This window comes from Mus musculus, chromosome 5 (assembly GCF_000001635.26).
Source record: "Mus musculus strain C57BL/6J chromosome 5, GRCm38.p6 C57BL/6J".
In the NCBI taxonomy this organism is placed as follows: domain Eukaryota; kingdom Metazoa; phylum Chordata; class Mammalia; order Rodentia; family Muridae; genus Mus; species Mus musculus.
This window is the reverse complement of record NC_000071.6, coordinates 145,344,899-145,372,851: the sequence shown is the minus strand read 5'-3', so window position 1 is coordinate 145,372,851 and position 27,953 is coordinate 145,344,899. Positions and strand designations below refer to the sequence as shown.

At 40.1% G+C, this 27,953-nt stretch overlaps 1 protein-coding gene across 4 annotated transcripts in view; it reads right to left on the bottom strand.

Annotated features, from left to right (window-relative positions):
- The window catches only part of Cyp3a57 (cytochrome P450, family 3, subfamily a, polypeptide 57), a 45,778-nt gene extending 18,075 nt beyond the window's left edge, over window positions 1-27,703 (bottom strand). Inside the window, exons 1-8 of one of the 4 annotated variants that reach the window (XM_006504852.3) lie at window positions 27,435-27,703; window positions 23,432-23,525; window positions 10,743-10,795; window positions 7,139-7,238; window positions 3,713-3,826; window positions 2,130-2,218; window positions 1,747-1,895; window positions 201-328 (exon numbers count right to left, since the gene is read on the bottom strand). In XM_006504852.3, coding sequence (XP_006504915.1) covers window positions 201-328; window positions 1,747-1,895; window positions 2,130-2,218; window positions 3,713-3,826; window positions 7,139-7,238; window positions 10,743-10,795; window positions 23,432-23,525; window positions 27,435-27,505 — 798 coding nt within the window. In that variant the 5' untranslated portion in view covers window positions 27,506-27,703. Of the gene's footprint in view, window positions 1-200; window positions 329-1,746; window positions 1,896-2,129; window positions 2,219-3,712; window positions 3,827-7,138; window positions 7,239-10,742; window positions 10,796-23,431; window positions 23,526-27,434 lie in introns of those variants that run through there. The other 3 variants (NM_001100180.2, XM_030254747.1, XM_006504849.4) reach the window with 3 other exon arrangements.
- Between the last annotated feature and the right edge of the window lie 250 nt (window positions 27,704-27,953).

The following is a 27,953-nucleotide window of genomic DNA, read 5'->3' as shown; positions in this document are numbered from 1 at the left end:
GACCAAGCCCTGAGCATCATGGTCAATCCATGAGCATCATGACCAGAACCTGAGTGTCATGACCAAATCCTGAGCATTGTGACCAGACACTGAGCAATATGATCAAACCCTGAGCATCATGACCAGACCTTGAACATTATGACCAAGCCCCAAGCATCATGACCAGACCCTGAGCATCATGAAAGTAGTGTCCTATTTACCTTCTGGTTGTAATCAAGGCGATCTTTCTTCATCTTTTTTACAAATTTTTTGAAAAAGTTCATTGACTGTCTTGGAAAAATGGAAAGATTTAACATCTCATATATTGGAGTAAGAAATGGAAACAGAACTACAGAGAAAAAAATAAATAAATGCAGAGAATGAGTGACAATGGACTGACCAGCATCGACTGATATGTCTACAGGGAAAACTCTATATCCAAGGCTTAGGGGAAATCATGGATGAGAGGGCAGAAAGGTTGTCAGGGCAAGAAAAGGAGAAGGTCTGCCATAAGATTGTATCTCCTAGACAGGGCAGGGAAACTGGACTCTTGAAATCTCAAAGTTATTGTTGTCCAGACAAAACCTGTGTAAGATAACATGAGCTGACATGCCAATGTGGAAAGGGAATTTTCACAGGTTCTTACCTCTAAATTAAAAGCCATAGAAAATCAGTGGCTATTGAGAGAAAACATCAGCTTTCTCCAAGGATAAGCTATCCAATCCCAATTACTTGGCCATAAACATATGCACGTAAAAGTAATACTAAATGGACTCAGTACCACATATACATGTGTGTACATACATACATACATATGCATACATACACACATATATATACACGTGTGTGCTTATATGCACATATATGCACATGTGCATATATACATATATGCAACCATTATACTTAAAGGAGAAGAGTCATGAATTTGATTAGGAGTTAAGTACATGAAAGGAGTTAGAGAGGGAAAGGAAGGGTAGAAAGAAATAATGCAAATATAGAACTCATGTATAACATTATTAAAAAATAAAAATATGAATAATTCCCCATAATGATGGACTCCAAAATGTCCTCTAAGGTTTTAATAATTTAAAATGTAATGAAGAAAAATCAAGTTTCAGATGGGATATAGAGAAAATGGAGTCCTTGAGAACTACTGGCAGCACAACTGAATGCTGCAGCTGTTGTGGGAGCAACTTTTCAGTTGCCCAAAATGTCAAACACAATTCTTTTATAATAATTCACTAATTCCACACCAATTTCCCACCCAGAACACATGAGAACAAATGTTAAGTCCTAATCTTAGATGCCAGCGTCCATGACAACATTATTCCCAACACCCCAAATCTGGACATAACTTGAATGACTATCAGATAATATGGAATATGATCTGTCTACAGAACATGGGAGCTTTAGCAAATAGTTCTGTTGAATATGTGATGGTAAATGAAGGAAAATTGTTGCCAATTTCTTATACTATATAAAATATTTGTATTGTATTTTGATACTATGCCCAGAATAGGCAGATCTACAAAAGCAGATAGGGAGCTGGGCATTTCCTTATGGTGAGGAGGAAAGAGAGATGAGGATGAAATGGTTTTCTCAGAGAACAAATTTTCTGGTTGACAATGTTGATGGATGTATGGATCTTTGGTGAACATTTCATGAAGTTGTATTACTATTACATGTGAATTATTTTTTAACAATTATGTTATTTTGAATGTTGTGAAGAGGGGAGGGATACAAATAGAGATGAAATAACATACATACCTACAGAAAGAAGAAATGGATCAAAAAATTTAAATTTTAAGATCTTCTTGATTTTCTGCACAAAGGGATCCTGTGGATTATTGAGGGAATCGATGTTCACTCCACATGATGTACCAGTGATCACATCCATGCTATAAGCTCCAAAGATACTGGTGGATAGAGACATGGGAATCAAAATTTGCATCTGAGGCAGCTCATATTTCCAACCTATCAGGCAAGGAGCCACAGAGTCACAACCACAAGATCATCGGTACGGTCCAGGCTCCTATCACACACTCACACCTTGGCCTTTACCTGATGTCAGTATGCAGATGTCGTATTCCTAGGGTTGAGGGGACACTGAGGTACTTACAGTCCCATCAGCTGCACCACCACTTACTTACTCTTTCATGTTGATGGGCTCCTCTTTCTCTTCTTCTCGTCTCAAGTTTCTCACCAATATATCTCCATACTGTCTCATGATGGGGAACATCTAAGCACAGAACACAACACCTGTAGTGTAAATGTCAGTTTTATTTCCTCCGATGAAAAGGTGAGAGGAGAGCTGTATCTAAGATGTACAGAGACATGGCTTGGGCCGAAGGAGACTGTTTCCTTCTCTGTTTCAACTATCTCTAGGCATAGGCATGGACACTTCTAGCATCTGTATAATCTAGTATTCCCAGCTGACTTAATCAATTCAAGCTGAATTCTCTTGGGTTCTGCCTAAATTGCTCTGGCTGTCCTTATACTAACTTTGGTAATACATCCTAATCTGGATCTTTCTCATTCTCTGGATAGTTCTGTCCTCACCTGTGTCTAGCTTGTTCTGTCTGCCAACTGTCTCTGTAAAGCTAACACACACACACACACACACACACACACACACACACACACATACACACACACCCCACCACCACCACCACCACCACCACCACCACCACCACCATCACCACCACCACCACCACCACCTGGGTCTAGTCTGTTCTCTTTCCCCATACTGTTCTTAAGTAGCCTCTCTTGTTGTAGATTGCTCTGGTGCTGTTTGTGTTTTGATGCTAATTACACTTTTTCAAGAGGGGTTGCCTCAGACATGGAGTGGATCATGAACTCAGGTGAACCTCCCAACCTTAACTGGTCAAATAAAGATAGAGCCTGTGATGGGACAGTGGAAGGAAAAAGTGGGACTGAAAGTTTTGGACAGGAAGAGAAAGAATGAAGGAAGGCAGAAGAGGAGACAAGGGAGAGAGAGGAAGACAGAGGAAGAGGAGGTGGAAGGAAGATGGAAGCACATGGCCTGGAGGAACCAAAAATAGCAAAGTATTTCATAGCTGGGAGTAGTGTAATAGTATATCTGCCAAATACAGGTGTGCAGTTTATAAATATTATAACTGAGTTGTGTTTTCCTTGCATGGATTTATTGGGGTTGGAGAATTACCACAACACTCTTTCCTGTCTGTTCTTGTGAGAGTTGGCTGTATCCTATCTCTGACTCGGTCTATTAAATTGTTCTCTGTTTCATCACTTTGTCTGCCCCTGTTTCTCAATTAGAGGTCACTTTCAAACATGGCAGATTCCTTCTACAAACCTTACCTCCATTGTTAGGAATGAAAGGTGTATACAAAGGCTGTATCTATATTCCAGACAGATCATATAGCAATTCAAAGCATGTCTGCACTGAAGCCAGAACACATAGACCTAGATGGTCTGTGGATGTGATCCCTTGCCAGAGCAGCCATGTTACTGGAATAAAATTCCTCTATTCTGAAGCTAAATGTGGAATTTCGGGTCCCAAAAAGGCACATCATCCCAGTAGTGAGGCAATGACTTGCAGTTGATTTTATTATGAGAACCCCCTGGTATGAAGACAAAAGACCATCTTATAGGAATTGTAACTCAGAGGATCAACCCTTGGAAAGGGACTCTGGGTTTGTTTTCTACCTGTCTCTGGATTTGTTCCTTAAGTGAACACCCTCTCCATAGTCACCTCCTTGAGTTTGCTACTGGTGAAGGTTGGAGACAGGAGTGTTCGAAGTCTCTTCCATTCTTCATCCTCAGATATGGTAATGGACTTTTTCAAAAATCCCACTGGCCCAAAAGGCTAGAGTTCAAATGGAAAGGAAGTTTATCATATTAAAATTATGATAATCTTCACAATTTTAGAAAGTATATTAAACAAGCATCATTTATTTAACAAATATCACTGTTAATTGTCTGGGTCTTACTAGATGTCCAACAATCTTCTACTGAAATTTTCTGTAATCCCTATAAATGAAGGTGATATCTATCCATCTGGCACAGCTTCACATCTTTCTATGACCATCTCACTTTAAATGTAAAATCACCCTTGCAGAATCCATGAGAACAAATAGGCCAGACCTATAGTGTCTTTCAAATCTGTGCAGATGAAAAAGAATGGATTAGTAACAAACAGCAACTGGCCTTGGCAAAGTATTACTAGTGTAAACAGTATGAGGAATTGAAGAATAGGGATGATGCTTTGAGATGGAGTTTCTAAAAGACTGTAGCTGATATAAAATATTTATTTGATATTTCAAGATATAATGCAATTATTTTATCTTAATTTTCTATGCATGGACACAAGGAAAAGGAAAGATAATTTTATTTCTCTGCTAGAAACTTTATTCATGTTTATCGGTGAACAGTGTATCAATGGAATGTCTACATCTGCCTATCTATCTATCTATCTACATATCTATCTATCTATCTATCTATCTATCTATCTATGTAAATATAATATCCTTCAGTCAACGTCACACTTAGTGGTGAAAGTCTGAATGTTTCACTCACTGATTTGTAGCAATTCCAAGAGTCTGATCTCACCACTGTCATTCAATCTCATCCTAAAACTGCCGGCTATTGCAAAGAGCCATGAAAACAAAATAGAAAGCATACAGATTAAGAATCAATAAGCAAAAATATTCTGATTTCCAGGCCACATAACTTTCTGTGCAGAACATATCAAATAACACACAGAAAGAATTAATAGGAATAAAAAGTGAATTTGTAAATTGTTCTATGATACAACAGCAATTCAAAATCAATTTTTTGTATTTAATGTCAGTTGTATTAGAAAAATTTCAAGAATATTACACAATATTCAAACATGTCAAGAAATGTTACATGTTAAGTCATTTATAATTAAAATAGAAACTTAACAAGACATGTGCAGGGTTTTCAGCTGAAACCTATAAAAATTTCCATGTGGCAATCAAATATATAACATCTAGAACACATAATAGCCATGGGTTAGACAACCCAACTCAGAAAATGTGTTTCTTTACTCATGGGTAAGTTTCAAGTTTTCATCAAGCTGAGATCATTATCAATACAGACAAGCTAGTTCTGATTTTTGTTAGAAAGATAAAGAGTATTTCAAATTAACTCTAGGGAAAAAAAGTGGTTAGAAAGAATTCACTTGTTGTACAGAATCAGTTATTAATAAGATATGACCCTAGAAGACAGAAAGGCATTGTGATCTCTGGAAGAAAATGTAGAATGAGAAAAGGTTTCATACAAATAGGTCAATAGGCAAAAAAAATTAGATTTATCTACTTTGTGTGTGTGTTTTCCTACATGTGTGTCTATGCACTACATGTTTATGGTGTTCTCAGAGGCCAGATCAGGGCATTGAATCCCTGAAGCTGGAGTTGCAGATAGTTGTAAATAGTCACATGGGTTCTGGGGATTAAACCTGGGTCCTTAGGAAGAAACTCCAGTACTCTTATCCACTAAGCTATCTCTTCAGCCTCTAAACAGATTTTGAGAGTGCTACAAGAATTCTTTAGAGGGAACAGTTTTCCCTAAATGATACACAAACAACTGGACATGGATGGTACAACATAAGACTTTACCTGCATCTTATACTTTATAGCCCAAGTACAAATACATCATACATGTTACTGTAAAGTATAAAACTATGTGCATATTTTGTTTAAAAGAGAGAAGATTGCTAGGCATGGCTGAGGATGCAGCTCAGTTGGCAGAGTGCTTGTCTGGCATACATGAAGCATTTGGCTTGATCCTCGGCACTGCGTAAATCAGGTGGGGTGGCACATACTGGGAATCCCAGCACTTGAGAAGTTTAAGGCTGAGGCAGGGTCACATGAAACTTTATTCAAAGAAGAGTACTGAACAAAATATAATCAGACTTGACTCCAAAGGCACATCTATAAAAAGAAAGTGGATCAGACTCTGTGAGGAATTAAAAAAAAAAAAACAGGCTATACATGGCCATTAGAACATAAGCACTAGAGAAAGCTCAATGACAAATAAGGAAATTTCCTTGAATAAGGAAATTTCCAACTCAGATTGGCCGGAAGGCATGTATGTGGAGAATTGTCTTGGTTAGTAACTGATGTACTTAGGGCAGTACTATCCCTAGGCCCTGTGGTTTATAAGGAAGCCAGCTAAGCATGAGTCTGAGCAAGCCAGTAGGCAGCTGTTCTTCATGGATTTTTTTTTTCCTTCAAGCTCCTGCTTGAGCTCCTGCCTTGACTTCATTCAGGAATAAAGTGTGACTTGGAAGTGTCAGTCACTGAAGACCTTCCTCTGCTAAACTTCTTTTGGTCAGAGTGTCTTCCCTTCCTTCCTTCCTTCCTTTTTCTTTCTTTCTTTTCAGAATTTTTATTTATTTTATGAATATGAATACACTGTAGCTGTCTTCAGTCACACCAGAAGATGGCATCAGAAACCATTACAAATGTTTGTGGGCCACCATGTGGTTGCTAAGAATTGAACTCAGAAACTCTGGAAGGGCAGTCAGTGTTCTTAACCACTGAGGCACCTCGCTAGCTCCCAGAGGGTGGGGGCGGGGGCAACAGAAATAAAAGTAGAAAAAAAACAGAACTGCATTATAGTTACATTATATTATACTTATATAATGTGTGTGTGTGTGTGTGTGTGTGTGTGTGTGTGTGTGTGTGTGTGTGTATGAAGAGGACCAAAACTTTCCTAAGAATGGCGGTGGCTCTTTACCATTATTATATAATTATCTTGAAAATTTAAATTTCATAGGTTGTTGTAGTGGTTTGAATAGAAATGGTCCAGAGAGGTTCCTATATTTGAATTCATGGCCATTAGGGAGTGATATGACTTGTCAGGGATTAGAAAGTGTGGCCTTGTTAGAGAAAGTATGTCACTGGGGGTGAAGCCCCAGCCTGGTCCAGTGTTTCTCTCTTCCTGCTGCCTGCTGATCTTGATGTAGAACCCTCAGCTACCTCTTCAGCACCATGTTTTCCTGCATGTCACCATGCTTTCTACCATAATGATAATGGACTAAACCTCTGAAACTATAAGCCAGCCCTGATGTGATCATGGTATCTCTTTACAGCAATAGAACACTGACTAAAATAATAGTAAAGATTTATATTTCTAAAGAGGGGATGCCTACCCGACGGTTTGTGAAGACTGAGTAACATTCTTTCACCAGCACAATTTTGATGATCTCTGGATCCATGATAGCCAATATAGGCTGTGGGCCCTCATAAAACCTAGGGGGAAAACAGAATGAACTGAACCTCAGAAGTCGGGTTCTACAGCTGGAGTCACACACAAAATTTCAATCTCAAGCCCTGAAGCACAGTACATATCCTCAGTTGTATAAAGCACCATAATATGAAGTGCTAGTTCAAGTTCTGACCATAGAAGCCATTAGAGTCTCATGAAAGGAAGTCTAATATGGCTGAAGAAGGAAAGAGGCAATTAGGACAAAACAGCCCTTTGAAGACATCCTGGTTATTGCCAATACCATTCTTGAGTGTTTAAATATTTCAGTATCTGGGTTGGAGGTGTGGCTCAGTGGTAGAGCCCTTTTCTATCAAGTGTGTGGCACTGGGTTAGACTTCCAGAGATATAAAAAATATAGAGAAAAATTACTAAAGGACCCAAAAGTCAAAGCAGTATGTATCAGAGGAAATTTAGAGACAAACTATTCAGTGTCTATAATAATATTGCAGAAGCATTTACTTAGGGGACACTAGAGGGCAACACAACACATGCCTGGCATTGGTCACAATGTCTCTATGGACTGTGTCACCTCAGCAATCCCTGTATCCAGGCCTGTGGTTTCTGAAGATGGATGAGAAGTGATGAAGAGACAGAGCCTCCTCCCACTTTCTTGTGTCTCACAGTACAATGGGGGGCACCTCCTCCAAGTCTCCAAAACATCATCTGTACTGACAGGAAAGGATTACACCCTTGACTCAGCCACTCCACAAAACCACTGAAGACTTAACCTTGGGGAAGTAACCCACGGCTGAATAATTCCCTGCATTTCTTCTTCAGTGTCAGCAGAATTAGATGGGCAGGAAATACCCATATATACTTCTAGCGAAGTTCTTATCTTGAATTTAATTAGTGGACAAAAAGAAAAATTCTTACACAGATGTCTCATTCAGGACTGAGCCATCTACAATCTCTTAGGGTCTATACATTAGCCAGTTGTAGATCTCCATCTTATTCATCATCTACTGAAGAAAGGAGCTTTGCTGATGAGACCAAGAGGTGCGCTACTCTGTGGGTCCAATGACAAGTTGTTTGGAGTCCATGCAATACTATGTTCATTTAGCAGAATGATAATAGTAGATTCTCCTCCCAACACTCAGGGATCCTTGCAGAAGGGGGGGGTGGAGAGAAAGATTCTAAGTGCTTGAGGCAGAGGATGCCCAGAAAACTGAACACAATGTGTCAGTTGTACAAATGGATCCACTATCATTGTCACAGCATTAACAAGACCTTCATGAGCTCAAAATAGACAAAAATCACAGCTTGGAGAGGGGAGGTTGGCAGGAAGACCCATTTTAGCTGAGGAACCATTGGTGACTAATGAGAGCAACTCCCATTTCCTCCCCTCCAATCCCCACTATCACCATTTCCCTCCAACTTCATGGGTTCTCTCTCTCTCTCTCTCTCTCTCTCTCTCTCTCTCTCTCTCTAAAATCCTACTTACTTGTGCCAGTATGTTCATGCATGTAGGGCAATCTACTGGAGGATTGTGGGGCTACAGTCTATGCTCAGACAGCCTGGTTTCTAGTCGAGGCTAGATCTTGAATCCCGGTGGAACCTGATGGGTGGTAATTCCCACCTACATGGGACGTTCAGCATTCGACCATGTCTCATGGACCCCTGGCTCCTCTTGTCAAAGTTACCGCTCCCACAGGAGAGGCGTGGCTATCAGCCATGTAAGAGCAGCACCAAGCCTTCCCACATGAAAATGAGGTTTTCCCCAAACTCTCAGTCCAAGCAAATGAGAGGTACCTGCTGTCAAACCCTGAATCACCCCCAGAACTGTATATAAGTCAGGGTTAGGGAATTAAAGGTACATGAGAACTATTCCTTCATCTGATTCTTTTGTTCCAAGAGCTGTATGTAACTCTTGGGAAGAGATCTCTCCCGAAGAGCCACCCACACTCCTCACTGAATTTTCAGCTTTTCATCAGCCCAGCCCAACCAGATTCAGTTTAGAGTGGCTCGGAGTTACCAAGTGACCTGGAAGGTGTGGCAGAGAATTCGTCTTCCTGCCTGCATTTGCTTCCCTTCACTGGAACCCTTGCACCCGGCCTGGACAGGTATCTCTGTGGAAAACCTCTGGTACCCAGGCCCACAGAGGATGAGATAGCTGTTTGGAGGAACCATCCCTGAAGAAAACTTGTCCTCCTATCAAGCTATGATTTGCCAACTTCTCAGGTAAGTGTGGGACTTTCTGACCATATCCGCATTCCATGCTGGGATTTTATCTAGCTTGATCTTATGTGACTAGGGAGGTCATAGATGCTGAGGGAGAATGTTTGACGAGATGGACATAACAAGATTAGCATAGGTCTCAACCCTCATCAAAGACGCTTCTTTTAGCACAGCAGTTCTCAATTTGTGAGTTGCAACCATCAGAGAACACATTTCTGATGGTCTTTTGAACTTCAACACCCTTCATTGGGAAACTTACAGTTATGAAGTACCACCATAAATACATTTATTGTGGGGGATTGCTAAGACCATCAGAAAATATGTGTTTTCTGATGGTCATGACATGCAGGTTGAGAAGTGCTGTTTTAGCAGAACATGGTGACTAGCACAGAGATCTGCAACTGCTCAACATGCAGAGAGTAAGAGATTGTGGAGTGTTCATCTTATATGGAACATTGCTGTCCTACCCTGTTTTAGTCACAGTTACTATTGCTGTAATGAAACATCAGGACCAAAAAGCAAGTTGGGGGAGGAAAAGGTGTATTCCTCTTCCACTTCCATATCTCTGTTCATTATTGAAAGAAGTCAGGACAGGAACTCAAACAGGACAGAAACCTGGAGGCAGGAGCTAATGAAGATGCCCATAGAGGAGTGCTACTTACTAGCTTGCTCAATCTACATTTTCATAGAACTCAGGACTATCAGTCCTGAGATGACACCAACCACAGTGGGCTGGGTCAACCCCATCAATCACTAATTAAATTAAGAAATTATCCTGCAAGCTTGACTACAGCCTGAGCTTATGGAGGCATTTTCTCAATTGAGGCCTCCTCCTCTCAGATGACTTCAGCTCGTGTCAAGTTGACATAAAACTATCCAGCACCCGCCCCCCTTCCAAGGCTCATGGATCATTCTGGAAGGTGATAGGGTGGAAGGACTGTAAGAGTCAGAGGCAGCAGAGGACTCCAGAGAAACTGTTTTCTGGATACAGCAGTGCAGTCCCACATTTGAACTCACATCAGCTATGATGGCATGCACAAAATTGTAAAGACTTCCCATGTGTTTGAACATGTGCTTAGAGGTTCTGAACATAGCCTTAATGTATTAAAAGGGAGAGGTGGTAAGCCTTGAGTTTGGAGGCTACCAAATCCCAGAGGGTGCCATGGCAGGCAACATTGTCAACTGAACTCATACTGTTCAAGTTGCTGCCTGTGATGTGTACCACATCAAAAGGCTTCACCCCAAGAACAGTGTGCTCAGGGAAGTGCATTATCCTAATTAGTATGTGGAATGGAAAATTCCAGAAGACTTACCCCCATATTTTTCCATATTTTTTATAGCAATCATCATCAAATTTCCACATGCCCTGGGAAGACAAAGAAAATGAAACTGGTTATTGTTCTGTTACATGCTGACTGCTTCCTAACTAGGGCCAAATTACTGAATGCTCACAAAACTGGGCTTCCTGTCTCACTGGCAAGCACTGACAAGTTCTTTATTTTATGTTATTTTATTTTCATTTAAAATTTTTAACTTACATTACATCCCACAAACTACCCCCCCTTCCAGTCACCTCCTTCCACAGTATCCCCCTCACTCTCTCCTTCCCCTCTGAGTAGGCGGGGGGTCTCGCTGGAACATCTCCCCGGCTTGGCACTTCAAGTCTCTATGAGTCTAGGGACTTCCTCTCCCACTGAAGCCGGCCAAAGCAGCCCAGCTAGAAGAACATATCCCACAAACAGGCAACAACTTTCGGGATAGCCCTCCAGTTTCAGCTGTTTGTGATCCATATAAAGACCAAGCTGCACATCTGCTACATATATGTGGGGAGGCCTAGGTCCAGCCTGTGTATGTTCCTTGGTTGGTGATTCAGACTCTGAAAGCCCTAATGGTCCAGGTTAGTTGGCTCTGTTGGTCTTCCTGTGGAGTTCCTATCTTCTTCAGGGCCCACAATCCTTCCTCCTATTCTTTCATAAAAGTCCCCAAGCTCCAACCACTATTTGGTTCTGGGTGTCTGTATCTGTTTGAGTCAGCTGTTAGGTGGAGCAAAGGCAAGTTCTTATTAGAGATATCTAAAGGTATCAGGATTATCTGGATCAAAAAGTTCAAGCTGTTCTTGCCCTTTCTCAGTGTTGTACCTCTTGAAGGACTTTTCCTTATCTACAGGTAGCAAAGAACTGTGCACTTCAGGTGACTTGCTTATGTATGTTGTTTCAGAGATCCTAGCAAACTCTGAACAATTCCCTCCTTGGGCAAGTGAAGAATCCAGTGGGAAGGAGTATATGTGAGTTTCCTGGTGCAACACATAAGCTTTTATTTCCTGCCTCAACCCCTGGCTCCCCAATCTTTTGAATATGAATGTTTAAGATGGGGCCGAAGAGATGGCTCAGTGGTTGAGAGCAGTGCTTGACTCCCAGCACCCATATTACAGCTCAAAATCATTTTTAACTCCAGTTCCAGGGATCTGACACTCTCTTCTGGGCTCTTCAGGCAATGCATGTACATGGTACACAGACATACATGCAGGGAAAAAAAACACATATATAAATAAGTTGAGACAATGAACCCAGGGTAAGTGGCACACGCCTATAAATCCTAGCGCTCTGGAGGTAGAGTTAGGAGGATCACAAATTTGATGGTTGGCATGGTGAAATCTGCAAAGTGAGATCTAGTGCTACAACAAAAACAAATAAACAAATAAAAAATCTAACCCTAGAAAGAAATGTAAAAGAAACAATAGGGAACAGGAGAATGTGAGAGATTGCAGACAGACAGTATGAACATCCCATGAGAAAATGGAAAAATAGGAGATGAACAGAGTTGAATCACCTGGAGCCATGGGGTGCTCAGAGTTTCAACCACCAACCAAAGAACATACAGTGTTCTCTCTACAGCAAGACAAAGCTAAGGAAATACTATGTCTGAATTTTAAAAATTAAACATGACAAATGGGGACTGCCTATGGCCAAAGTTAAGCTATGATGTTGCTCAAGGGCACAGTACCTGCCAAGCACCACAAAGCCCTATGTTTCATTTCCTGCATGACTTAAATCAGGGATGATGGCTCCCACCCATAATCTGAGCACTTGGGATGTGGAGGCAGGAGGATCAAAATGTCAAGTCATCCTTTCCTACATAGTGAGTTCCAGGCCAAGCCTAGGCTACCTATGACCCTATAAGAAAATAAGTTTCACTCTAGGAAGTGTGTTATAAGTCCTGGGAACCATTTAATTGTAAAAATTTTCTATTTTTATTTTTATTAGATATTATCTTTACATTTCATATGCTATCCCCTTTCCTAGTTTCCCCTCCAAACCCACCCCCCTCTATTCCCTTCCCCTTCCCCCTGCTCACAAAACCACCCACTTCCTCTTCCTGGCCCTAGCATTCCTATACTGGGGCATAGAACCTTCACAGGACCAAGGGCCTCTCCTCCCACTGACTAGGCCATCCTCTGCTACATATGCAGGTAGAGCCATGAGTCCCACCATGTGTTTTCTTTGGTTGGTGGTTTAGTCCCAGGGAGCTCTGGAGATACTGGTCAGTTCATATTATTGTTCCTCCTATGGAGCTACAAACCCCTTCAGCTCCTTGGGAACATTCTCTAGTTCCTTCATTGAGGACCCTGTGCTCTGTCCAATGGATGACTGTGAGCATCCACTTGTGTATTTGTCAGGTACTGGCAGAGCCTCTCAAGAGACAGCTATGTCAGGCTCCTGTCAACAAGCTCTTGTTGTCATCCACAATACTGTCTGGTTTTCATGGCTGTTTATGGGATGGATCTCAAGGTGGGGCAGTCTCTAGATGGTCATTCCTTCAGTCTCTGCTTCACACTTTGACTCTGTGACTCCTTCCATGGGCATTTTGTTCGCCCTTCTAAGAAGGATCGAAGTATCCATGCTTTGGTCTCCCTTCTTCCTGAGTTTCATGAGTTTTGCAAATTGTATCTTGGGTATTCCAACCTTCTGGGCTAATATCATAATATCATTGAGTGCATATGATGTGTGTTCTTTTGTGATTGGGTTACATCACTCAGGATAATATCCTCCAGATCCATCCATTTGTCTAAGAATTTCATAAATTCATTTTTAATAGCTGCATAGTACTCAAAATGTACCACATATTCTGTATTCATTCCTCTGTTGCGGGACATCTGGATTCTTTACAGCTTCTGGCTATTATAAATAAGGCTGCTATGAACATAGTGGAGCATGTGTCCTTATTACCAGTTGGAACATTTTCTGGGTATATGCCCAGGAGTAGTATTGCTGGATCTTCTAGTAGTACTATGTCAAATTTTCTGAGGAACTGCCAGACTGATTTCCAGAGTGGTTGTACAAGCTTTCAATCCTACCAGCAATGGAGGAGTGTTCCTCTTTGTCCACATCCTTGCCAGTACCTGCTGTCACCTGAATTTTTGATCTTAGCCATTCTGACTGGTGTGATGTGGAATCTCAAGGTTGTTTTGATCTGCATTTCCCAGATGACTAAGGATGTTGAAAATTTTTTGAATACTCAGCCATTCAGTATTCCTCAGTTGAAAATTCTTTGTTAGCTCTGTACCACATTTTTAATAGGGTCATTTGGTTTTCTGGAGTCCAACTTCTTGAGTTCTTTGTATATATTGTACATTAGCCCTCTATCAGATGCAGTATTGGTAAAGCTCTTTTTCAAATCTGTTGGTTGCCTTTTTGTCTTATTGACAATATCCTTTGTCTTACAGAAGCTTTGCAATTTCATGAGATCCCATTTGTTAATTTTTGGCCTTACAGAACAAGCCATTGGTATTCTGTTCAAGAACTTTTCCCCTGTGTCCATATGTTCGAGCATCTTCCCCACTCTCTCCTCTATACGTTTCAGAGTAGCTGATTTTATGTGGAGATCCTTGATCCACTTAGACTTGAGCTTTGTACAAAGAGATAAGAATGGATAAATTTGAATTCTTCTACATGCTAACTGCCAGTTGAGCCAGCACCATTTATTGAAAATACTGTCTCTTTTCTGCTGGATGTTTTTAGCTCCTTTGTCAAAGATCAAGTGACCATAGGTGTGTGGGTTCATTTCTGGGTCTTCAATTCTATTCCATTGCTCTACCTATCTGTCACTGTACCATTACCATGCTTTTTTTTTATCACAACTGCTCTGTAGTACAACTTCAGTTCAGGGAGGGTGATTCCAGCAGAGTTTCTTTTATTGTTGAGAATAGTTTTTGCTATCTTATTTTTTTTTATTAGAGATGAATTTGCAAATTTCCCTTACTAACTCTGTTAAGAATTGAGTTGGAATTTTGATGGGAATTGCATTAAATCTGTAGATTCCTTTTGGCAAGCTGGCCATTTTTACTATATTAATCATGCCAATTCATGGGCATGGGAGATCTTTCCATCTTCTGAGATCTTCTTTGATTTTTTTTCTCATAGACTTGAAGGTCGTATCACACAGATCATTCACTTGCTTAGTTTGAGTCACACCAAGGTATTTTATATTACTTCTGACTATTGTGAAAGGTGTAGTTTTCCTAATTTCTTTCTCAGCCTGTTTCTCAGCCTGTAGAGAAAGGCCATTGATTTGAGTTAATTTTATAGTCAGTTTTTTCACTGAAGTTGTTTATCAGGTTTAGGAATTCTCTGGTGGAATCTTTGGTGCCACTTATGTATACTATAATGTCATCTGCAGATAGTGATATTTTTACTTCTTCCTTTCCAATTTGAATCCCTTTGATATCCTTTTGTTGTATAATTCCTCTGGCTAGGACTTCCAGTACTACACTGTATATGTAGGGAGAGAGTGGACAACCTTGTCTCGTCCCTGATTTTAGTGGGGTTCCTTCAAGTTTCTCTCCATTTAGTGTGCTGTTGGCTACTCATTTGCAGTATATTGCTTTTATTATGTTTATGTATAGGCTTTGAATCCCTAATCTCTTTAAAACTTTTATCATGAACAGGTGATAGATTTTGTCAAACACATTCTCAGAATCTGATGAGATGATCATATGGGGTTTTTTCTTTGAGTTTGTTTATATAGTGGATTACGTTGATGGATTTCCATATATTGAAACATCCTTGCATCCCTGGAATGAAGCCTACTTGATCATGATGAATGATCGTTTTGATGTGTTCTTGGATTTGGCTTGTGAGAATTTTACTGAGCATTTTTGCATCAATATTCATAAGAGAAATTGGTCTGAAGTTCTCTTTTTTGTTGGGTCTTTGTGTGGTTTAGTTATCAGAGTCATTGTGGCTTCATAGAATGAATTGTATAGAGTAACTTCTGTTTCTATTTTGTGAATAGTCTGAGGAGTATTGGTATTAAGTCTTCTTTGAAGGTCTGATAGAACTCTGCACTAAACTCTGGCCTTTTTTGGTTGGGAGACTGTTAATAACTGTTTCTAATTCTTAGATAGTTTATCTGATCGTGGTTTAATTTTGGTACCTAGTATCTGTCTAGAAAATTGTCCATTTCCTCCAGGTTTTCTAGTTTTGTTGAGTATAGGCTTTTGTAGTAGGATCTGATGATTTTTCCGATTTCCACAGATTCTGTTGTTATGTCTCCCTTTTCATTTCTGATTTTGTTAATTCGGATACCATCTCTGTGCTTTCTAGTTAGTTTGGCTAAGGGTTTATCTATCTTGTTGATTTTCTCAAAAAAAAAAAAAAAAAAAAAAAAAAAAACAGCTCCTGGTTTGGTTGATTCTTGTATACTTCTTTCTGTTTCCACTTGGTTAATTTCAGCCATGAGTTTGATTATTTCCTGCAATCTACTGCTCTTGGGTGAATTTACTTCCTTTTGTTCTAGAGCTTTCATGTGTGCTGTCAAACTGCGAGTGTATGCTCTCTCCAGTTTTCTTTTTGGAGGTACTCAGAGCAATGAGTTTTGCTCTTAGCACTACTTTCATTGTGTCCCATAAGTTTGGGTATGTTGTGGCTTCATTTTTATTAAACTCTAAAAAGTTTTTAATTTTTTTTCTTTATTTCTTCCTTGACCACTTTATCATTGAGTAAAGTGTTGTTCAGCTTCCAAGTGTATGTGGGCTTTCTATTATTTATGTTGCTATTGAAGATCAGCCTTAGTCTGTGGTGATCTACTAGGATGCATAGGATTATTTCAATAGTTTTATATCTATTGAGGCTTGTTTTGTGACCAATTATATGGTCAATTTTGGTGAAGATACCATGAGGTGCTGAGAAGAAGGTATATCCTTCTGTTTTAGGATAAAATGTTCTATAGATATCTGTTAACTCCATTTGTTTTATAACTTCTGTTAGTTTCACTGTATCTTTGTTTAGTTCGTTTCCAGGATCTGTCCATTGATGAGAGTGAGGTAATGAAGTGTCCCACTATTAATGTTTGTAGTACAATGTGTGCTTTGAGCTTTAGTAAAGTTTCTTTAATGAATGTGGGTGCCCCAGCATTTGGAGCATAGATGTTTAGAATTGAGAGTTGATCTTGGTAGAGTTTACCTTTGATGAGTATGAAGAGTTCCTCCTTGACTTTTTTGATAACTTTAGATTGAAAGTCGATTTTATTTGATATTAGAATGGCTACTCCAGCTTGTTTCTTTAGACCATTTGCTTGGCAAATTGTTTTCCAGGCTTTTACTCTGAGGTAGTTTTGGTCTTTGTCCCTGAGTTGGGTTTCCTTTATGCAGCAAAATGTTGGGTCCTATTTACATAGCCAGTCTTTTAGTCTATGTCTTTTTATTGGGGAATTGAGTCCATTGATATTAAGAGATATTAAGGAAAAGTAATTGTTGCTTCCTGTTATTTTTGTTGTTAGAGTTGGAATTTTGTTCATGTGGCTATCTTCTTTTAGGTTTGTTGAAAGATGACTTTCTTGTTTTTTCTTGGACTTAGTTTCCTTCCTTGTGTTGGAGTTTTTACTTTACTATCCTTTGAAGGGCTCGATTCATGGAAAGATATTGTGTAAATTTGGTTTTGTCATGGAATACTTTGGTTTCTTCATCTATGGTAATAAAGAGTATTGCTGGGTATAGTAGCCTGGGCTGGCATTTGTGTTCTCTTCGGGTCTGTATGACATTTGTCCAGGATCCTCTGGCTTTCATAGTCTCTGGTGAGAAATCTGGTGTAATTCTGATAGGTCTGCCTTTATATTTTGCTTGATATTTTTCCCTTATTGCTTTTAATATTCTTTCTTTGTTTTGCGCATTTGGTGTTTTGATTATTATGTGACTGGAGGAATTTATTTTCTGATCCAGTCTATTTGGAGTTCTGTAGGCTTCTTGTATTTTCATGGGCATCTCTTTCTTTAAGTTAGGGAAATTTTCTTCTATTATTTTGTTGAAGATATTTACTGGCCCATTAAGTTTGGAATCTTCATTCTCATGTATACCTATTATCCTTAGATTTGGTCCTCTCATTGTGTCCTGGAATTCCTGATGTTTTGAGTTAGGATTGTTTTGCATTTTGCATTTTCTTTGATTGTTGTGTCTATTTTTATATGAAATCTTCTGTACCTGAGATTCTCTCTTCTATCACTTTTATTCTGTTGGTGATACTTGCATCTATGGCTCCTAATTTCTTTCCTAGGTTTTCTAACTCCAAAGTTGTCTCCCTTTGTGATTTCCTTATTGTTTCTATTTCCATTTTTAGATCCTGGATGGTTTTGTTCAATTCTTTCACCTGTTTAGTTGTGTTTTCCTGTAATTTTTAAAGGGATTTTTGTTTCATCTTTAAGGGCTTCTACCTGATTACCTGTGTTCTCTTGTGATTCTTTAAGGGATTTTTGTGTTTACTCCTTAAGGGCTTCTACCTGCTTAGATGTACTCTCCTGTATTTCTTTAAGGAAGTTATTAATGTCCTTTTTTAAATCCTCTACCAGCATCATGAGATATGATTTTAGATCTGAATCTTGCTTTTTCCAGTGTGTTGGGGTATCCAGGACTCGCTGTGGTGGGAGTACTAGGTTCTGATGATGCCAAGTAGTCTTTGTTTCTGTTGGTAAGATTTTTGGGTTTGCCTTTCACCATCTGGCAATCTCTGATGTTAAATGTTTTTGCTGTCTCTTGCTGGAGCTTGTTCATCCTGTGAGTTGTAAGCCTGTGTCAGCACTCCTGGGAGACCAACTCTCTCCTGGCAAGACCTGTGCACAGAGGGCTGTGGAACAGCCCCACCTCCTGTGTGCAGATGTAAGCCTGTAGACCCCTGTCCCAGCTGCTCTGCCACTTCTGAGGCCTGTGAGGTCCTGAGTGGACCTGCCTTAGAGAGTCACTGGAGTGAAAATGGGGGAGGGGAGCATTGTAACATGATTTGGCATGATTTGTTTTGTTTGCCTTGTCCTTTAAAGGACTCATGCCCTTCAGCATCAATTGCCTCTTAGAACTCTGGGAACAGGTGATGAAATAAAAAGCCAGCAGAGGCTGAGCACTGGAAATAGGATTCAGGGATAGGAGAAAGAAGGTTCCCGAGGACTGAAAAATAGGATCAGAGAGCAGAGAGAGAGAAAAAGACAGTTAGTGACAGTTGAGCCAAGAGAATCTGAGCTGAGACAGAGAAGATATTATTAGGAGACAGGAGAAAAACTCACAAAGAACCCACAAAGTAGAGAATATAAAGATTAAATAAAGACCAAAACCTAAAAGTTGGTGTTATTCATAAGAAAAAAATATGGAGCTATTTGTAAGCAACAAAACAAAACAAAGATTAGAAATCATGTGGCCACCAGTGTGGCTAGGCTGAATAGGAGGCTTGATGTCAAGCAAAGGTAGAGCAAAAAGCAGGAAAGGGAGGAAGGGATACTTTGTTTCAAAAGCTGACAGGGTGTTTGCTGAGGCTGTTGTTGAAAAAAGCCTCACATGGTTTTAAATAGCAATTTTTCTTCTTTTCCAGCTTCAGGGCTATTTTTTGTTTATGAAAGAGTAGCTGAGCAATTGGAAAAATATGGATGCAATTAGAGAAGCTTGAGGATAAAAAAAAAAAAACCACTGGAAGAAAAAATGTCAAATACAAGAAAAGGGAGAAGAAATAAATTTATTCCCAGTTACAGAACCAGTGAAAGGAAGTTTACCCCAGGATAAAAGAAACTGTGCCAAAGGGCAGTCAATCAAAGAAATGGAAAAGCAGGAGAATGGTCAGCTCAGATAGCCTTTCTCAGGAGACAGGGTTAAACCACAACAGTCTTTGAGGAAAGGCAGTCCTGAGTCATCAAATTACCAACCGCATTCCTAGTCATTATACAGCATATGCTTGCTAATGGAGATGATCCACAAGGTTATGATGAAATGGGGTGGTGCCTGTAGACCTATGACCTTTTAAAAGGCCACAATGTCATATAGATGCATTCTCCCTATGTGAAACAAACTGTAAACAATTAGGCTATTTAAAATAGAATTATTCCCCAAGACCAGAGGGGATTGGTAACAGCTGTACTAGAGGCTAGTCTTCAATTGCAATAATTGTCATGGTGGAGAGAAGTCAGGAATTTGGCACAGTGTAATAGAGTGAGAGGAATTGATATAGTGAGGGAGCAGTTGATAGGGGCTATGTGCTGATATACAATGGGTTAAATTTGAAGACAAAATCATAGAGCAATGTCGTTAACAATTCTAAGAGTCTGGGACCAATTTGAAGAGACAGGAAAAAATTACAAAAAGGCAATGATTTTTCTAAATATAAGTCAAAAAGAAAGCCTATGCTTCCAGGGGTGTGCAGGCACTGTGTTAAGGGTTGCCTCTGGGTGAATGAGTATCCAAGATAGATATCCAAGGCAATTTCTAGCCATCAGGAAACAAAATGGAGGCACAGAAAAAAGTACAAGCCATTTGCCTCTTGTCAGCCAGGAAATAAGCAGGCAGAAAAACCTGAACTAAGCATTGCAGATTTAATGCATGCTACTCCAGGAAATGCTGCTATAAATTTGGTCATAGATGAGCATCTTACTCTATCCCAAGAAATTCAATGTAATAAAATAACTTCTGGAGTTTATGATCTTTGCCCTCAGAGACAGTAGGAATGGCCTTGGAAGGAGCAATTTGACTTCCCAAGGATTCATTGTGCATCCAGGAATTATAACATGAAGATTTCAAAGAAGAAAATAAAATAATGTCTTATGTAAAATATATATATATATATATATATATATATATATATATATATATATATATATATGCAATTGAACATGGGTGATAGGATTGTTCAGATACTACTGTTTCCTTACATCAGAGGCAACGCTGCTCCAGTAGAAAGATCCAGAGCAGGATGAGAGTAGGGTCCGGCTGGCAGAAGAATGGGGTCCAAGAATAGCATTAGAGATGACATTTGGTTCGGGAAGAAAGAAGATTAAGTAGGGCTAGAGAAGAGAAGAAATGAGATTGAGCAGAGTGAAGATAAACAGTTGACCCAGGAGAAGCAGAGCTGAGCCAGAGAACATATTGTTAGAAGACAGTCAGGAGAAGAATCCAAATAGAACCTACAAACAAAGTAGCAGATATAACAAATAAAACAAAATAGAAGTTGCAGAACTGCCATTGACATGTTCATCTCAGAAGGCTGGAGTTACAGATATGTGAAGTAGGCCTGCTATACCCTTCCACATTCTTACTCATGAGTGTTTCCTTTCCACATCAGCCATGAAGCAGTAGGGGGGGGTCTCCTTTAGAACTCAGGCCTGTAGTGAGCTTCTAGCTATAAAATGTAGGATCTGACCAACAACTGGAGTCTTCAGTACATGAAATCTTAGCAGAGAGCAGCTCACATGCATAACATGACTTTCTTGGCTCGCCAGCTCCCAAATAACAACAGAGAGATGTTTTATTAATTATGAAAGCTTTAGGTCTTAGCTTGTTCCCAACTACCTTTTCTAATTATCTATCTCATTTATATTAAACTAAGTTCTGCCACGTTGCTCATTTCCTCTCCTCAGATTTGTAAGTCCAAATCACTGTGTATTTGGCTGTGTATCCTGTCCCTGACTCTTGCCCAAAGTACCATCTCTTGCCAAAAGTCATGCCTTTTCTCTCCTGCCTCAGATATTAGCCATTCAGCACTCTATTAAATAAATCAAAATGTGTTGGAAGGACTATTTACAAGATGTGATATAGCCATCTGAATAACAATACCAAAACTCAGCCTATAATCAGATCTCTGCTGGTACAGAAATTGACATTAGAATAATAATGTCAATTTCTGTACCAGCACAGTAAAATCATCATTGCACAGTACACACAGAAAAAAATGATCACTCCAACCTGCATGCTCCCAGGAGCTGATCTCATTACTTTATGGCCAGGCTTTAGCCTTGGGCCAGATCAGACTAGTGTGTTTGGAGTGACCTGGTTGGAGGAGGAGAGACCAGTGGATAAGGAGGAAGAAAAAGAAAGAGAGGAAGCCACCATGAGGGGAGATGTAAGATGAGCATATGACCAAGAGAAACAAGTATCTGGGGTACACCACTGAGAAGGTAACCAGACCTGCAGTTAGAAGAGTATATTACAGGTGACCACCCAGTAATTGTCAAAGGCAAATAAAATAACCACAGTCTGAGTCTCATTTATTTGTAAGCTAGTTGGGGCTAAGCTTGAATTGGTTCTGCTATACTAGCTACCAAAAATAAACAGCCACTCATTTCACATGATACCAAATTTTTGATAATTGTTGCCAAGCCATCCTTCCTATGGAGATTCCATAAAGTGAATCCACTTTTGCTTAGAAAAGCAAAACTTGCTGTGGTGTCTGTGTGTGAAAGAAAAACAACATTCTGTCTCAATCTGTCCTTCAGGGTGCCAACACAGAACAAGAGAATCAACACAGAACACCATTAGATATTCTGTCTAACAACCAAAGATATCTAGGTACTCACAGGCGGATTAGAGCCATTGAAGTAACTACAGAGGACATAGGAGCTCCTGAGAGGTTCCCAGTAAGTGGGAATTCCCTGAAGGCCAACAATCAGTCAACCTGATACATAAATGATGCAGTGCTGGCCAGCAGGAAGAAAACAAATGCTGCTCCTGAGCCTGGTGTGGAAGAAGAATATTCTACTCTAGTGCACCCAGACTGGTGCTGAGTTACTATTATCAAGCATAGTTTCCCATGAGTGCTAGATAAGGACACTGTGCCTTCCTGGATGCATCTCTAGAGCAAAAGCCCAGGCTTCTGCCCCAAACACCAGGATCTAATTCTTCTGTGACCAAGGCTTTCTATTGAAAACTCCAAATGGATGTCAGCAAATCTGAAATGGAAGTCTAAGCACTCTCCTGGTTGGACACACTGTTTCGGACTTCTGGCACCAGAGAACCTCCTCCTGATTTTTTTGTTTTTGTTTTTGTTTTTGTTTCTCTGTGTAGTCTTGGCTGTCCTGGACTCATTTTGTAGAACAGGCTGGCCTCTAGATCACAGAGATCTGCCTGCCTCTGCCTCCAGAGGACTGGAATTAAAGGCATGTGCCACCATGCCAGGGCCCTAGGTGCATGCTTTTAATTGCAGCATTCAGGGAACAGAGGCAGGTGGATCTTTTTAGATTTTGAAGCCAGTCTGACCTACATATGTATATCCAAGCCAAGCTGGCTATGTAGTGAGATGCTGTCACACACACACACCTACTCAACTTTGAGGCTGGAGAGACAGTTATGCAATTAATAGCACTGTCTATACTAACAGAGGAACCAAATCCAGACATGGCAATCTACAGCTATCTGTAACTCCAGTTCCAGGGATCTTACATCATCTTCTGACCTCTACTGGCACCAGGTTCACATGTGGTACATAGACATAAGTGCAGACCAATACTCATAGTCCTTAATAAAAACAGATTAATCTAGTATTGAAAGAAATTGCCACTATAAGAAATGAAAGAGCAGTCAGATAGTGATAGGACATGCCTTTAATTCTAGCACTCTGGAGGCAGAAGCAGGTGGCCCTCTAAGTTCCAGGGCAGCCTGGTCTCCAGAGTGAGCTCCAGAACAGTCAAGGATATGCACAGAAACTCAGTCTCAGAAAAAAAATGAATCAATAAAAAATAGAAATGAAAAAGCTTACACACTACTCACATCAAGGTAGTTGATAATGTTGCCAAATAAAGGCAGAGGTTTTGGTCCAGGAATTCCTAGTTTCTTAAAGAGACCATGAGAATAGGTCCCATATCTGTAAAGTAACAGAGAAATACAAGTTTATACATATGGAGATGTGTCATTCATGACTGCCAGAATCAAACCCAAAAAGTAACATCTAAATGACAAATAAGAGTAAAAACCCAGACAGCTACAATCCCAATTACTCTCCTCTCCAATTTCCTACAATGTCAAAATGATGGGATAGAGATAGTGGAAGCTGCTGTACTTCCAGTCCACCAGAACATCATAGATGAAAAGCCCCAGATTTGGATTTGAGAGTATCAGGGATTCAGGCTCAAGGCTTCCCAGGGTGTTCCATTCGTTCTTGTCCATTTAGAAAATTTCCTGAAGCAATATCTCTCATCAGATAAAAGGGGGGATTTTTATTTGCATAACTGAATGTACTTAGTGCCACAGGGTCATGGAGACCTTATAGTATTGTTCTTCCAGACTGGTCAGTGACTTAAATGTTTGCTTTTCTCTAAGCCAAATGTTTGTTAGAGGCTCTCATTGTTCTGAAACTTGTCTTTGTAGAAAGACCTGGAACCAGTCATGGAGCTCTTCTGTCCATATAATGACAATTGAGTTCATGACTGACACTGCCTTTACAGAAATATCAGAGACCCCCAAGATTCTCTGTCTTGCAAGCTGGTTGACTTATGCTATAGATAAGGCTACTTTCCCATAGGTTCCCTTAATGACCAAGACATTGTTTAAAGGCCATTCCTCTCATGTGTCAATCTGGATCTCCAATTGGTGATAATCATCCAATAGCCACAGTGTCAGACAGAATTATATTTATCATGATGGTCAGTGTAGTGGCTTAAAGGAAAATGGGCCTCATAGCCCTACAGAAAATGCACTATTAAGAGGTGTGGCCTTCTTGAAAGAAGTAGTGAATGGGCTTCTGGGAGTGAAATGGGCTTTGAAATTTCAGATGCTCAAGCCTGGCCCAGTGTCACTCTTTCTTCCTTTTGCCTGTAGATCCAGATGTAAAACTCTCAACTACTTCTCCAGAAATGTGATGATAATGGACTAAACCTCTGAAACTGTAATCCAGGCACAATTAAATGTTTTCTTTATTAAGAGTTGGTCATGGTGTTCCTTCATAGCAATAGAAACTCCAACTAAGACAGTTAGTCACAAATGAGGAAGATTATTGCCTGTGTATGTCAATTCAGTGTGTACAAATTTCTACTAAGTCAAGTGCTCCATGGGGCAAAGCTGCTATCACCGATGATGTAACACATCCTAACTTCTCATAATGCTACAGACCTCCCAACTCCAGGGTCACTGACACATAGCAGATGTGGGGGAAGAAGCAAGACTTATGACTGTGATTCTGCAGATTACTGTAATTATTTTTGTATAAAGGTTCTATCTGACCTAAGAATCCTTTGACTTGTAAGACAAAGGAACTTCAGAAGGTCAGGTACTTCCTATTGATAACAGATTAAGTATATGTCACAAAATAAGAAACTGTACATGTTCCAGACATGAAAATTAATACCTCTTCCCTCTTGTTTCATTTAAATTAAATTTTAATTATTTTATCTGTATGAGTGTTTTGCCTGCATGTATGTCTGTGTACTACATATATTCAGTGGCCTCAGGGGGCAGAAGAGAGTCCTGGAGCTCTTGGAACTGCAGTGATAAATGTTATAGCCACCATGTGGGAACTGGAAATCAAACCCTAGTTTTTATGAAAGAACAGTGTTTTTAACCGCTGAGCCATCTCTCTAGTCTATTCACTCTTTGTTAATGGTAAGTCTTTAGCTCAATGCAGTTTCCAAACATTTGCTATAAATCAAGTGAAACTTATAACATTATCAAATATAGCCAAGAATTTGCATGCAGGGACATGCACTAAAGGATCACCAAGGAACACCTCAACAAGGCCTGACTAGTAACTGGGATTCCTCCCACAAGATTGTGATCGCTGCTTGTCTTAGGGTTTCACTGCTGTGGACCATTCTGTGACACCATGACCAAGGCAACTCTTATGAGGACAACATTGAGGCTGGCTTACGGGTTCAGAGGTTCAGTCCATTATCATCAAGGCAGGAACATGGCAACATCCAGGCAGGCCTGATGCAAGAGGAGCTGAGAGTTCTACATCTTCATCTGAAGGCTGCTAGAAGACTGGCATCCAGGGAGTTAGGATGAGGGTCTTAAAGCCCACACTCACAATGACATACTTCCTCCAAGAAAGTCCTACCTCCTAATAGTGCCACTGCCTGGGCCAATATTTGGTTTGAATATTTAAAAAATATTCAAACCATTACACTGCTCTTTGCTAAGAAAAAGAAAGGAAGAAAGAGAGAGAGAGAGAAAGAAAGAAAGAAAGAGAGAGAGAGAGAGAGAGAGAGAGAGAGAAAGAAAGAAAGAAAGAAAGAAAGAAAGAAAGAAAAGAAAAGAAAAGAAAAGAAAAGAAAAGAAAAGAAAAGAAAAAGAAAGAAAAAAGAAAAGAAAGGAAAAGAAGAGAAAAAGAAAACAACAAAAACATTTAGTGTTAAGTGGTTTCAATATTGCAAGGTGGAAACATGATTTTAGAAAATAATAGAGTTCTGGATAATGGTCAAAGAAAAGAGAGTTATGGATGCCGACCTTTCTATAATTGCTGGGTTATTGTGTTTATTAGGTTTTTTTTAATCAACTTGGCACAAGCTAGAGTCATCTGGGAAGAGGCAATCACACTTGAAAGAATGAGAGAATGTCTTTATCACATTGGCCTGTGGGCAAGTCTGTGGGGTATTTTCTTGAATGATGATTGATGTAGGAGGGCCCAGTCCACTATAAGCAGTTTCACACCTAGGCAGGTGCTGCTGGGTGGTATAAGAATGCTGGTCAAGTGAGCCATAGAGAGCAAGACAGGAAGCAGTGTTCCTCCAAGCCTTATGCTTTGGTTCCTGCCCTGGCTTCCTTCATGATGGACTGTAAGCTGTAGGGTGAAATAAAACCCTCTCCTTCTCAAGGTGGTTTTGGTCATGGAGTTTATCACAGAAGTAGAAAAAAGTATAGTTACCATGTGGGAGTTTGTGTAAATCAGATTAGAAAGTGTGACAAATGGAAGCAAGAAACACCCAAATCCACAGGTAACTAGTCATACACTCATCACTTATGCTGACAAAAGAGAAAGGGGAGAAAGGGAGAAAAAAACTAAGCAACTAGACTATTCTAAGGGTTCTCAAAGCTTGGAAAGGTGGTGGTTGCTAAAGTGCTAGTCTTATTTCTGTTGTTGTGCTAAAATGTTCCAAAAGAAGCAACTTAGAGGGGAAAGGGTTTATTCTCCTGACAAGTCCATGTAACAGTCCATTGTATCTGGAAAGTCAAGGCAGAAACTCAAGTAGCCAGTCACAGTGAAGAACAGAGAAAACAGACAGGTCTCTGCTTGTTTGCTTTCATATAGGTGTGTGTGTGTGTGTGTGTGTGTGTGTGTGTGTGTGTGTGTGTGTGTGTGTGTGTGTGTTATAGGTGTATGTTATAGTTGCATAGGAAATGCTGCTGCCCACAATGATCTGGGTCTTCCAGCATCTATTAACAATCAAGACAATCCTCCACAGAGCTGCCTATAGGTCAACCTGACCTAGACAATTTATCAATCAAATCTCTCTTTATAGGTAATTTTAGGTAGTGTCTGTCAAGATGGTAGTTAGAAATCAACCAGCATATTAGTTGACTGTTTATAAAGCCACACAATTATTGGTTAGTCTAGGTTAGCCTGAGAGCCACCTGCATTATTATATGGGCAAGTCTTGTCAAAACCCATAAGGTTAGAGTTCTGGGTGTGAGCTCATAGGATGGCCAATGATATTGGTAGGAACTACCTGATGTTGATTTCAACTTCCCCTCCATTATCTCTTTGGATGTTTCAACAGGAAAAGAAAGGGGGAATGCATTTCCAGTTGCAGATAGAGGAGGATCCTGAACAGCTACTTACATGTAGAAGAACACCAGGCTAGTAACCAGCAGCACCCAGGTTTGTATAGAAAGGTTGGGGATGAGCTCCATCTTAGCTTTCCTTTAGCAGTTCAGGCCTCCAAGTTTCCCTCCCAGCTGAGAGTCTTGCAGCGCTTCTCTGCTAGGCCTAGCTGGCATCTAGTGAGGCCAGTCTATTTATTTGCTGGGAAAGGAGGAGATGACAGGGATATAGCCTGTACAAGGGCCACTTACACACTGCCCAAACTGGTAGTTCTGGTGTGGCCTCTCCACCTGACATTTGTCAAAGTGCCAAAAAGGTCATGCATTTCCCTACTCTGACCTTTGAGCTTATATTCTGTGTGTACTTGTTCTTTCAGGAGCTCAAATCAATCCACTTGCACTACTTTTATCTAATTTGTAGTTGTGTCTATGACTGTTCAAATTCCAAAACACACTAAATCTACACAATTAAACTATATCTACTGATCTTTACCTATTCGAGGCCCTTTGCCAATAAGGCTACTGTGTGCTCAGGAAG